This window comes from Amia ocellicauda, chromosome 2 (assembly GCF_036373705.1).
Source record: "Amia ocellicauda isolate fAmiCal2 chromosome 2, fAmiCal2.hap1, whole genome shotgun sequence".
Taxonomy (NCBI): domain Eukaryota; kingdom Metazoa; phylum Chordata; class Actinopteri; order Amiiformes; family Amiidae; genus Amia; species Amia ocellicauda.
The window spans coordinates 31,557,141-31,571,445 of NC_089851.1; the positions used below are offsets into that span (position 1 = coordinate 31,557,141).

General features: G+C 36.5%; 1 protein-coding gene across 1 annotated transcript in view; it reads right to left on the reverse strand.

Annotated features, from left to right (window-relative positions):
* The window catches only part of slc22a23b (solute carrier family 22 member 23b), a 56,126-nt gene that overhangs the window by 25,061 nt on the left and 16,760 nt on the right, over positions 1-14,305 (reverse strand). Inside the window, exon 3 of the mRNA XM_066722913.1 lies at positions 14,009-14,163. Coding sequence (XP_066579010.1) covers positions 14,009-14,163 — 155 coding nt within the window. The remainder of the gene's footprint in view (positions 1-14,008; positions 14,164-14,305) is intronic.

Sequence of the window (14,305 nt, forward strand, 5' to 3'; positions counted from 1 at the left end):
TTAACAGCTCTTAAAATGAGGCTTCTGGAGGGAGTCATTTTCTCAAGGCACGGTAGTTTAAGATTGCCACCATCTTCATACACCACCAGCCCCCATCTCACAACACCATTAAGCTTGGAGAGCCATGGTCGCCCATCAAGGATAAACCCAAAAGCTCTCCAATGGTGTAAAATGATAATTTCATAATGGTGTGACAATAGTGGTAAAACAGGGCACATTTCTTTGCAGGAGTTAGACAGGGTGTGGAATGACAAATAGTACTGCAAAGCTGAGGTCTGTTAAGCAAGCACTTGTAGAAAACCTTTGGCTGGTAGGAGAAGCCGAGCCAACCAGGAGAGTGAAGACTACGTCTTTACATTATTTTGGCAATCCGAAACTTCTCAGGGGAAGTTCCCAGAATTGTAAAGAAAGTTATCTGCTGCTTGACTTTTAAAGCAGCTATAGTTAAAAATGTTTAATATTCCTTTGCGTCAGGTGTTTGCTCTGTTTTAGTAAAGTTGTTTTATTTCACAGTGTGAGAGATGTCTGTCCCAATTTTTGTTCCTGGGTAGTAAGTGTTATTTCCTAATTGCTTATGCCTCAAAAGTATAGAAAATGGCTATTATTCCCCACAAACATTGCTTTTGTGACCAGGACAGTGATATTTTGGAATGTACCTATTTCCAATGAGAAAACAGGCAAATTTGTGTCTTTTCGTCCACATAAAGTCAGAAAAAAACGTATTAATCCAAATTAATGTTAATACATGTAAATACAGTATAATTGTAAATCTCAAAAAACTCACTTTAAATCTTTTGTTGTCATTTTTTTATTACTTTAGTATAAATACATGTTAATTGCTGTGGGGATGTTTTTCATCAGCAGGGACTGGGAAACTGGTCAGAATTGAAGGAATGATGGATGGCGCTAAATACAGGGAAATTCTTGAGGGAAACCTGTTTCAGTCTTCCAGAGATTTGAGACTGGGACGGAGGTTCACCTTCCAGCAGGACAATGACCCTAAGCACACTGCTAAAGCAACACTCGAGTGGTTTAAGGGGAAACATTTAAATGTCTTGGAATGGCCTAGTCAAAGCCCAGACCTCAATCCAATTGACAGGACAGCTGTACACCAGCGGAACCCATCCAACTTGAAGGAGCTGGAGCAGTTTTGCCTTGAAGAATGGGCAGAAATCCCAGTGGCTAGATGTGCAAAGCTTATAGAGACCCACCCCAAGAGACGTGCAGCTGTAATTGCTGCAAAAGGTGGCTCTACAAAGGACTGACTTTGGGGGGGAACAGTTATGCACGCTCAAGTTTTCTGTATCACAATAAACAATATATTGCATCTTCAAAGTGGTAGGCATGTTGTGTAAATCAAATGATACAAACCCCCCAAAAAATCAATTTTAATTCCAGGTTGTAAGGCAACAAAATAGGAAAAATGCCAAGGGAGGGTGAATACTTTCGAAGGGACTGTATGGAAGAAAGCACTGTGCAATAAATGTGCACCCTGTGAGCAACAGGTTTTTCCCTGGAGACATCATATTAGTTAAACCAGTTCAACTGTTAACTGATGGCAGTTTTTTCAATACAGATAATAAGCACAACAATGAAGTATAGAAACGGTGATCTTACTATAATGGATTCTACTTTACAGTTACTTTCACAGGGAACTAATATAGACTGTTATGCATGACAGTTTTAACCAAAGCAGTTTTTACACATGAAGTGTACCAGTGGAAAAATAGCAACCCCTTTGTTTGACAAAAATCCAAATGAAAGGCTTAAATTGCATCAAAACATTAAGTGGCCTTTAAGATTTATGTAATATTTTATGACTTTATGGTGACGTTTTCTTCTTAGGAAAATCAGCCCTGACTGATATCACACATAAGTTGGTTTTAACTAGTAAGTTTGAATACTTTTCATAGATTAAAAAAATACATATTGCACACCATAAAAAAAAAAAGCAAAGGATTTGTTCTGCTGCACTGCATTCAACTGTATATCTAAATTGTTTCCTGCACATTCAATTACATATTTAAATTACTTGTTTATTGCAACCCTTGTAAGTCGCATCAAATTATCTTAAATAATCTTTATGTACATCTTAAAGCTAATTCTGGAAAAGTTAATGTATAAACTGTATATACACTTGAATTTCTTCATATTGGGCAACAACATGTATTGTGCCTTAAAAGGTCACAGTATATGTGAACAGTATTTCTTGGAGGAATATTTTCTGTCTCTCATACAGAAGAGTGAAATGAACTGAGAGACAGTAGTCTCAACTAGTCATCTGGTGTAGTGGGAGTCACTCAAAATATATAAAATGTTGCTACCACTATATGTGTAGATGACATGAAAACTATTCCACATTTGTGTAATTGAAATCATGTAAATCAGATGCTGGCTTTTGTGTGCCCCTGGGCTTCATTCATGACCTAAAGATGTTCAGTTATGGTATTAAAAGGCCCACGGCTGTCCATGATTCCCGTTTTGAAATATAGGCTTGGATCCCATTAACATTGCAGGGTGTTGCAGCAATGTGCGTGTCGCTTCAAAACCAAGCCTCTTGTTTTAGTCGACACGTGGCACTTTATAGATTATGAATAGTGCTTCTTATACAGGTGCAAAAGCAAGAACATTTGGGTTCCGCTTTTATCTAAAATAAGAATAGACCATTGTAATCCCCAGATTGCTTTGAATTGTGTAAAATAAGCTTTGCACCCTTATAAATGCATAAAATAATAAAAATCCATACAGTGACAAAGATTAAAACCAAAATGGATGAAAACCTAAAAGGCACACATCACTGATTAAAGGGTTGAACTGACACAAACCATACACAATCTTTACAACTACTAAAGGATGCATAATTTATGTCAGGAGGATGAGAATCACATTGTTTCACAGGACAGCACAATAAAAAGCAATACAATATATTATAGTCATGGGATATGTCCAACCACATTGCCTTAAATTAACATTTTGGCTTACTACATCTGCATTACAATACAAGACAAAAGAAAACAGACACGGAAGCATATTAACACTCCACCAACTATCACAACTATTTGAACTATTTGAGTAAATCTCTGAACTCATCCAGAAATGTGGATATTAAAAAGTAATGGATCAAAATTGAAGAGATGTGATTTCAAATAATAATGTATTAAGTACTACTAATACATAAAAATAGCAATAATAGGGGAAAGAAATAAGCCATTAAGAATAAAAGATAAAAGGCATTTGTAGTGACAAATAACTGCACAGGCAAAACAAACAAACAAAACCAAAACCACATGGCTGTATTTTTTTGAATAACCGATTAAAAGAACAGGTAGCCTACTCCTGAAACTGACAGCTGTCATGTTAATGAATTGAAGAATTAAGCAGTTATATGGTTCCTGCATGTATAACCTGTGCCAGTTTTGTACAGATACTGATTAAAAAAAACTTGCATAGAGGGATGCACGTTTTAATTAATTAATTTATGTATGAATTAACTTCTGGTTTGGATATCAACAGGGTAGATCTCTGTCACAATGGGATAATTTAAATATATGTATTCATTTTGGTCTACTGCATATAAGCTTAAATGCAATCAGACAATGGGACTTAACTTCCCTTTTTTCTTATTATGGCAGATGCACTGCAAAAAAAACCTGTGCTACTTCATTAGATCTGTTTGTCTGGTGTGTGCGTTGATTGATGGGTTTACTGGACTGCAAACAGTAGAGTACTCAAGTGTTAAAAGGCCTTAATTATGATAGTGAGAACTCATACTTCCACTAACAAAGCCAGTTCCAAGTATTGAGGTTCTATTTCAATTATTTATACAGTATTAACATTCTTCAAGGTTTTATTTTTTCACTTCTAAAATGAAATATGAGTCAGGATGATCAGTGCATCAGAATAATTTCGGATTCTGTCTTGTGATAATCAAAACAAAATCTCAGATTTTAAGAATTGTAAATGCCATATTAAAGCCTTTACTGTGAAACTGCCTTATTAAAATTTAAAATATTTTCCCCCTCCCATTAAAGGTGGTGACAATAATGAAGCTATAACAAGCTCTTCTTATACCAGTCACAAATCGATGTATTATTGTATGTGTATATCTATATACATCTCTATATATTAATAGAAAAAATAAATTTTATTTTTTTGCTAGTATTCAGAGTGTCACAGAATTGGGAGAATAAAATGAGCACATTTGGATGAAGAAGAGCCGTCCTTTATCAGCGTCTGCTTTTGATCGCTGGGACATCAAACAGTGCCTCCCACATGCTAGCCACTGCTTTAACTGAGCTGGTGAAATGCAGCTGCTGGCAATTTGGAGATCCAGCTCAGCTGTTCCTGCAAACAGTACTGCTAGAAATATCCTTTTGTTGCGGAGCATGTGGCAAATAAGAAAAAATAAATGGAGCACACCAGGAAAAAATTAAAAATAAAAATATATATATAATAATTCGGTGTGCTTGATTTTGACAAACAGATACTGACAACGGCAAGGAATGTCTGAACATATATCCAAATAACTACAAATAACATCCATTATTTGAGGTACTTTCATGTTTCACGAAGGGGGGATTTTATTTATTAAATTTATTATCCAAATATTTTCATTTTAATACTTCCCACAAAGCCTTTCTGAAAATGAAAACCGCTCTAATGAAGATAACTGCAACCCTAACATACATTACTCTGTTTTACAAGCACAGCGCTACATCAAAGGGTCAAATTCCCACAGTGAAATCTGAATTCAGATAGTAATAGTGTGTAGTTTTCATTACAATCCAGGCACAGAGACTGATTTGTGCTGGAGGCGATTTTGCCCGAAAGGAGTTCAAATATAGGAGCAGGGTTCCTCCGTGTCTGACTGATGTCTTGGCTTAGGTTTCGGTTCTTGAGCTGAGAACTACAAAAGGGCAAGAGATCTCAGGCACCATTACTCTAACATCAGCTGGGTGTTACCTAACAAATATGTGTCTAGGATTTGCTGATGTAAATCTATTGCTACAAAGGACTGACATCCTGTCAAAACAGTGAGAAAACACAGAAATCTAACTGCTCCCATGTTAGTAAAGGCTACACAAGTGGAAGGCATAGTCAACACACTGATGAATGGAGGGTTTAAGCCCTATGTTCCCAGTATGGCATTCAATTTCCAGAACAGCACATATGCATTAGTCAATTAGCTTCAGCACCACAATCTCTCCTCATGCTCTGCTGCCACCAGATCCTTACAGGGATGGGCCTATTGCAACAGCTCCCTGTAGAGCACCTGATATAAGGACTCCAGCCCGACTCTGGCTTCAAACATTACCAGCTTTATATTTAAAATCTGTGTAAATCGGTCCTTAGAAAAAACAGACCTGCACCAGAAAATGATGCAAAATGCAAAGATGTTGGACAGGGGGATTCAAAATTAGACAAAATAATAAAACCTGAACACTTACATATACGTTCCAAAAAATATTTCAACACATTCATGCTGTGGAGTTATCTTTCAACAGTACTTGTGGACATCATTCGGCTGCATCATTTTGTGATTGACATCCAAAACAGGCAGGGCAGTAGTAACTGACCATGACAATCTATATAACTGTTATATTAAAAAAACATGCACAGTTAAAAACACTTTATCCACTGTCGAGATCATCAGCTGTAGGTGTGGTTTAGTTTGACCATTTAGTGGAGGTGTAAAGATGGCTGCCTGAGTGTTCACTATAGTTACAGCAAATCACTGAAGCCTTATTTTCTAATGTGCTTAGTTTACACTACAGCCTTGCAATGGATTGATCCATTTACTATTGCTCATTATACATTATGGCAGTAGTACCTTATAGTCCAAAACAATCAGAGTTCAGGAAACAATGTAACATGTGCAACCATGCTTGTAAAATCTTCTTATTCTAAGTAAGCACTAAATGCTGAATTTGATTATTAGCTTGACCAAATGGAATGGATTAGTGGTGAAAAGCAAACAAAAAAATCATTCTGCAGCTACAGATGATGTCACAATGGTACCCATTACAAAGACTACTGACAGTGCCCTGTCTAGATGTCAAAAATATTACATTTGCATCATTGTTGCAGCAAGACTGTGCATGTATGAATTTCAGCTGTGTGCATTGCTCCGGAGAGCCCAGGTGCAGTAGTTCTGTGTAGAAAAACATTTTCATCCAAGGCCATGGAGAGAACTGAAGACAAAGAAGTGTGTGATAAAGTTAGGGGTACCTCACTGACATCATGCAGTTGCCTGGCAACCAAAGGGAATAATCTTCTATATGATAGCATGTCCTTTAGAAAAACCTTAGACTTTCCATCTCCGGAGTGCTTCGTTTTAGCTTCATAAACTATTTTGGTATTATTCTAATTAAAATTGGGCCCCAAGTATTCCTTGTATCTATTCAGGGAGTAAATGAGAGAGAGAAAAAAACCCGCACACACATGCAATAACATTATCCTAGAAGTTATCTTCACAATAAAACCTGATGATTAAAGTAAATATCTGTTGCTCTTTCACACAGAATTCAGAGCTACTGAAAAAGAGAGACAACTATCTGTACAGGTTCACTGACCCCGTTGCAACACTAACATTTATGACTTGGTATTCATTGTCAGACATACCAAAATCCACCTAGAGAAGCAGTTTCTGATATAAAATAGATTGTTTCCACTCTTATTTCAAGAGTTTGAGTGATTTTCATCCCGTTCTTGCTAAACTAATTCTAAGGTGTATTTGTACCTCAAACCAGGGTCTAATTTGAAAACTATCAAAAACACATAGATTATTTTTCTTCATATTCCCTTTGTTAAGACGGCTATTGTGATAGCATAAAAGCTAGTGTGAAAGGTAAATTGGAGGATCCTCAAATGTGATGAACAAAATAAGTAAAACAAAAAACATCAATTGTATATATTGCTGTGAATTGAGTAACTACACACCTGTTAAGCTCAGTTGCAACTGTAAGTCAAATCGGTACATATTATGGTTTGCTCCACCAGATCTTAGATCAATTTAACCTAGAACAGCGTCACACTGAACAGACCATTTTGAAGAACGCGGATACGCCCAGGCAAATGCTTAGATCAGGTACGAACATGTACTGATGATCTAATATGAACTCAGACTACTGCTGTCAGTCTTCAGAGCCATCTTAATTCGATTAGGTCATTCTCTAGAAAAAGACAAGGGAGCCGCTAAACTCTCTCCTTGCACCACAAATCCAGACCTGAGAAAAAATGTAATCTGTTCCAGTTACCAACCTTAACATTGAATTGACGGAAAGCAAGGATTGCCATGGTTCAAGTGCGGAATGGTTCATGTCAATGACTCAGCTGATACCGTCTGCGGAAACATACTGGAACAAAGGTCACATGAGGACTTTTTTTTCTTAATCTTTGACCTTAAATTTAATAAATGAACAAATAAACAATTATCTATTAATGCCTTCATTCATTAAGCTTTGAACTACCAGTCTCAGAGAACCCCATTGGCTTGAGGCAAAAAGAAACCTCACCAAACTGTGTAGGAGCCAGTACAGTGGTGTGTTCATATATCACAGGCCTATGTTTGTTGGCAGAATTAAAGTCACACTGCCTTGTATACATTTTAGTCAGCTCAAGATTTCAGCTCAAATTAATACTGTACCTTTGAGAAAAATGTAAGTATATTTATGGACACAAGGAGAAATGTCTGTGAAATAGTTATTTCGCACACAGATCTAATTAAACTCAAACAGAGTGTGTTACATAATCATTTTCTCAGCCTTGCCTTATTGCACCTCCAGGGAAATGAATGGCAAGAAAGCGGAACTCCTTGGTTAGTGATCTGCCCAAGCACACTAAAATCCCTGCATTTCCCAGAACACCAAGAAATAAATGGTGACTTTGATTTCCCTGCTGATTTTGATTTAATCACAAATTTAGAATAAGAGCAGTTCAGTCTCCAAAGCCACACTGCTCATCTGCACTGGAGAGGTGGTGGGGGAGATGGAGACTTCCAGTTCTGATTAGAAGACATAGAGCTGGCTAGGAGAGACTGGTATAAAGATGCGGCTTTTCACCACAATTTGCTCTCCAGGACTTGTTATGTAGAAACTGTAATTAAATCAAAATATTTCCATACTGTTAAAGGTTTGGAAAGAATGCAATAATGTAGCAAATATGTATGGTCCATGGTGCTAATTCAATTGTGACTGGGCCAACAGTTTATAGTCATAAGAAGTATATTTCACCACCTAGAATAGGCTATTATTTCACATGATTATTTTATTTGGGGGACTGCCATGTAGCGCACCTGCGCAGACTAAATTGGACGCAGTGTATCAGGGCTTTAACAGGTTTTAGATAAAAGCTTATATCTCTGTTGGCACAGCAGCAACAGCACTGGGAAACCAAGCATCGTGGGTTTAATTCCTGCTGTGCCCTAACCACTGTATCAATGGAGATACCCGTCACTTCTTATGCATTGTATTTTATTTATATTATATATAATTTCCTGGATTTAAATGGTATCAGAGTAGAACAAACAATTAGAAGGCAATTAATAAGCTTAATCTTAGCTTCTACCAATTAGAATTGCGTTTCAATAACACGGTTCAGGGATGTGAACTAGTAGCAAATGTCACACAAAGCAAGGCAAATTAAGTCATTTATATCCAGTTACAATGGATCATTAATTGAATTCAACCAAACTTAAATATAATAAATTAATAGGCTAATAATATTAATACATACACTGAATTTAATAACGCTTAAGTAATAAAAAAGGAAATGGGATATAGCAGTAAGGCTAAATTATTATTATTATTATTATTATTATTAGTAGTAGTAGTAGTACTGTATTACAAACCTGTTAAGAGAAGCTGTGTAAAATGCCCATTAATCACCTTCTAATTGTTCGTTCTACTCCGATACCTTTTAACTCCAGGAAATGTACATCAATACAAGCAGCGCCAGTTTTCCCGCTGGTTATGGCTGCACACAAAACTGTGGTAAATTGGCATTCACTAAAAATACTAAATATTTTCCTTTCAGTCTGGTATTTTGTACCTCCCATTCCTTTTTCCTTCAATCATAGTCGTGCCTCATATATCTAGGGTTGTTCTTTTTCACAGATCTTCTAGTGTTTTGATGTTACTGTATTTATTTTAAATATCTGCCCAGCAATTATATGAAAAGAGTTCTATCAATATGATTATGTATACTGGCAAATTAGCCTTGTTAGTATTTGTTCACGTCCTGCAAACAAACCCTCCGATTTTTATTTTATATTTTTTAAGGTGGCAAAAGTACGAGTGCTCTATTACATTAATACAACCATAACAACGATGATTCATGGTAATATAAATATATGTATTAGAAGCAACACAAAGATTTGGACACGAAATTATATAATTTACAAACAAAGTACACGTTCAATATAAAACCCTAGTAGTCTCACACCCAAACACCCTTCATACAGCATCAAATCTAATCTGATTTCACCCAATGAAACTGAGCAAGTGCAGCAATCGGATTTCATGGAAATGTAATAGTGTATCATGGCCTTTATATATATAATTAAAAAATATAATAGTTATTTGATATGATTGTTTTTCAATCTTTTGAAAATCAAAGTGAAAACAGTACCAGACTTTATTTAATGGCTTTTGATTACGGCTTGGAGTGTGGACTTGGATTGGTAGTTGTAACTAATAAACAACACAAACACACATGTAGTGAGTGACATGTGCGGAGTCCAGGCTTGAGAAGAGCTAGGGTTTCATTTTGGTTTTGTATGTCTGTTTATTTGGAGCAGCCGCGCACTGTATATAAATAAACTTGCACTCTTTCACTGTACCCCACCTCTGTTTCCTGAACCGTTAGACACACACAGACTCCCAGAAATATAGATACCCCTGAATAACTAGAAATACAAATCAATTTGACAAAATTTTACAGACTGGATAATTGTCCTACTGAACAAAAGTTTAAAAAGGATATACTGCCATCTTGTTAGCATTGCACAAAACAAAGTCACGCTTGTCATAAATAATTAACTTAATTCCAGAAAACACAAGGATCACATTTATTCACACCTGGAAGTACTCCTTTAAATAAGATCCAACAAAAACAAAATTACATTTCTACAGTTTACTCTTTGGAAGTGCAGTGGAAGGTTCTGGAACTATACACCCTGGGGTATAAAACGGGGTAACGCAGAGAAGACATTCAGCAGTTGGCATTCATGGCCGGTTGCAAAGTAAGAAGCCTCTTCTGAGGGCAAACCACAAAAAGAGGCGACTCGAATTTGCCGGACTACATTTGAATGACAATCGGAACCATGTCTTAAGGTCAGATTAAAGAATTTGTTTGGACATACTCATCAGTGTTATGTTTGGCATTAAAAAGGTGAAGCTCATGTTGAGAAAACACTCCTATGCCTACTATGAAATATGTGGGGGATATTAACAACACGGTGTGAATAAACGTGACCCTCATGTATTCTGGAATTAAGTAAATTTGATGACAAATATTACTTTGCTCTGTGCAGTGCTAAAAAGATTAGTTTTTTAACCAGCATGACACATGATCCAAACCATAATTTGTTATATGATGCGTTTTGTTCTTATTTATTCAGGGGTATGAATAAATCTGGAGAGCAGCGTATTTCTATGTAGCTTGGTTTCTTTAAACTGTACTTCACCTTTACTCCAGCTTTGTTTCATAAGGAATACCAATCTGATTAAAGGAGTGTTATTGAATTATTTGAACTTCAATCAAGTTACTTAAAGTCACTCAAAAATGTGCAGTTAATGGAAAAATACTGGGAGAGGCAAATTGGCTGGTATGTGCTACTATGTGCATCTTTTGTGAAATGGTGAAAAATCAATCCCTCCCTACAAAACAAGAATTTCTTGTCTCAATGTGTATTCCACATGTAATAACCTGCCCTCAGCTATTTCTAGCATTATATTTTGAGCTGCAGTAAAAGCAACACAAAATTATATAAACCAGGACTAATGTATAAAGAATTCTCTCTCTGAATTATTTCACCAATCCTTGACAGAATAAGCTTTGTATATCTGCTTCTGACATAATGATTTAAATTGTTCTAGACAAGCCTGGGAATGTAAAGTAAAAGCAGTGGCCTCAAATATTCATTAAAAATGTGATGTATTTGGATATACAGAAGGCACAGCAGGAGCAAATGCCTTCAAAAGCTTCTCCCCATGGCTTTATTAAAAAGACTTGGCTCCTCTTCCCCTAATAAAAGTCCACTTTGGACAGGGCTCCAATGGCCGAGAATATTGAAGAGAACCTAGTGTGATGTAGGCTATCTTGTCGGATATTTGAATGCCAAGGAGCATATGGTTTGTTTCTTCCTCCTGGTCCACACTTAATGATGGATTGACAAAGAACAGGAACAGTTTGCCTCATTAGACCACTGATGTGCCTAGAACAGCTATAAAGCACAGTGGCTTTCAATGTCTTTTTTGGTTTGCACTTGTTGAAGCTAGATCTGAATGGAGGATTCCCTACTGCAGAGAAACGCCTGGAGCAAAGACGAAATAAGACGTGCAGAGTCTTCTAGAGTTCAGCTCTGACGAATTCAAACCTAGCCTTTCAAAGAGTTGAGGTGTAAATTGAAGGCTTGCAGATTAGTCTTTCGCTTTCAGTTGTAAAAGCAGAACCACAAGCATAAAACAATGTTACCAACTACAAAATCTGCTGATCAAGCAGAATGCAAATATTTAAACTCTCCATTGGGGTTACTAAGCTTTTTTTTCTCCCACAGTGAAGCAATATTTCCTTCCTTTTCCTTTAATTAAAACTGTAGTTGTCATGTGATTGTGATACTTTACTGTGGGTGCTGGTTTTCAATTTAACCTTGTATGAGGAAACTATAGTGAAATTATACATTCAAAGCTGAAAAGTTCAAAGTCAAATATAAATGTTATTGTGTAAAACCCCTCTACAGTTTCTGGACAAGTTGCTCAATACCAAAAGTAAACAACATATAGGAAAAGACCAGGAAAATTACTTTGTTCTGTGGCACCCTCTGTTTAAACAAGTTTAGCATTTTGTTTCCTAAACAGAGTGAAATGCCAAGTTACAGTGCAGGTCTGTACCCTTGAGTAGTAAGTAATTTAGTAATAATTAAGAAACTTTTTTATAGGCAAATCTATGTGGTATTATACAAGAGCTTTCTCAAACTACAACAGACTGACAGCTGTGAAGAATGAGTGTAGTTCTATTTCAAGAAACAGCAAAGCCTTCAAAGAGCATATATAGTTTTCAAGGTAGACAAAGGAGAATAAATTACAATGACAAGGACACTATCGTGCCTCAGTTCTCCTGCCCTTGACTTCCTGCCAAAACTCTCAACATTTATTGCAACCAGTGCAGTTTCAATACACACTATAGATACTGTAAGGCCAATTATGAGTCAGTAAAAGACATTCTTCCAGGGCACACATTTAGTCTGAGATTGCTTGTGCTATTTAGAAAGCTCCATCAATCACCAAACATGCTACAGGATGGAAGTTCACAATAATTAAGAAAATTAATATAATGGACAAAAAAATAAATAAGATGTGTTAATCAAGATGCCCTTTACACGTGCTGTAGACAATAATATAGGTTTGCATCCAAATCTACAAACAAGACAGAATTCAAATTAAGCATAGCCTAATGAAATATCAAGTGAAAACCAAAATTTCAAATACAGAGAGCAGACCTATTGCATTGCTCTGCAAAAACATTGGCAAAATGTCTTTGTTTGTTAATGGCCAACAAATGCAATGTTATATTTTCTTTCACATTTCAGATGACACACATTCTGAACTTGGGGAAAAGCACAATTTTAAAGAGTTTGTTTTTAATTTCTTATTCTGGGAAACACAGAGCTGTTCTTGTACTCGAGGAACCTTCAGAACTGCTCACACTCAAAGTGGATGTGCTCAGTTTGTTAAAAGATATGTTGTTTTGGACACAGTAGTGCTTGTCAGCACATTTTATTTTTTAAGCAGCAATATTATGATCACATACCACTGTTTCTGGAGTGTGGAAAACCCCATAGTAGGCAAAAAGCAATGCTGTACAAAACCAGAAGGAAAAAAAAATTGCTTCTGTATTTCAATATAGAGGAACATCCCCCTTTTTAAATTGTGTGCATAATTATAGTCCTTCAGTGACAATCGTTGATCTGAAAGCCAACACTAAAACCCATGACCGAGAAAGAGTTACAGGATTAAATTACGCACCTTAAAACTTCATTTAAACTGGTGGTTCTATTGATACGATGACATTTGTTGTCATTTAGGGAGGAAACTGCAGTGTTGAATCAAGTACACTGTGAAGATAATTATCTTCTCCCTCCAGACATGGGACTTGGCATGACTATACACAATCTTGTCAATGGTAGCCTCTTGGAAAGCTGAGTCACTTAGATCACAGCAGGCACTGTGAGGTCAGGAAAGAGCACCTTGGAGTGAAAGCAGGCAGCCAAATCCTCTCTCATGAATATGCAGCGTGGGGTCTTTTAGCTCATCGAACTCAATGAAGTGGTGACTGGCTGGGATACATGCCTTTTATAGCAAATGACAGTGTGAGATGACTGGGGGCAGATGGACTCCATGCTCAGAATTTCCCATGCAGCACACTATTTAAGGCTTCGTTTCATTGCTGCTGAGCTTGCCATTATTGACATATCCAGAAACGACCAGAACATGGTCTACTAATGCAGCGCCAAGGTGTTTTTATTCATTTATTTTTATTATATTAATGGAACCTTTTTAAAATATGTGCAACCTTATTCTTGAGTCACCCAAAAGTTTAAATCAATAGAGGGAACCATATATTTATTTTAAGTCATAAATATGAAACTCAAACATTTTCAGTGCCTACAAGTTCTTTCTCCCATTTTGAAAGTGAGTTCTAAATCCATGAACTAGAATGAAAGGTTTTTGGATCACAATGTCAATTCACAGCAGCCATTATACAAAAGAGAGAGAAGAAAAGTACTTACTCATTACATAAAGGGAAAGAGTTATGCCTGCCAGACAAAATCCTTCGAAGAACCTTAATGTGCTAAACATCGTCACATTCACTGAGAAAGCCACGGTCAGCCCAAAAATTAGCATGAATACGACTGAGATGATTAGTACCAGATGCCGCCCAAACCTGAAAGAGAAGTAGACAAATACATACATTAAGTTTCACATTTTCAATAGATGGTCTCTCTCTTCCACTGCTTTGGATATCATTTTACCCCCTTTAGAACTCCTTATCTCTGGTGAGTTCAAATGAAGGTCACATTTACAAA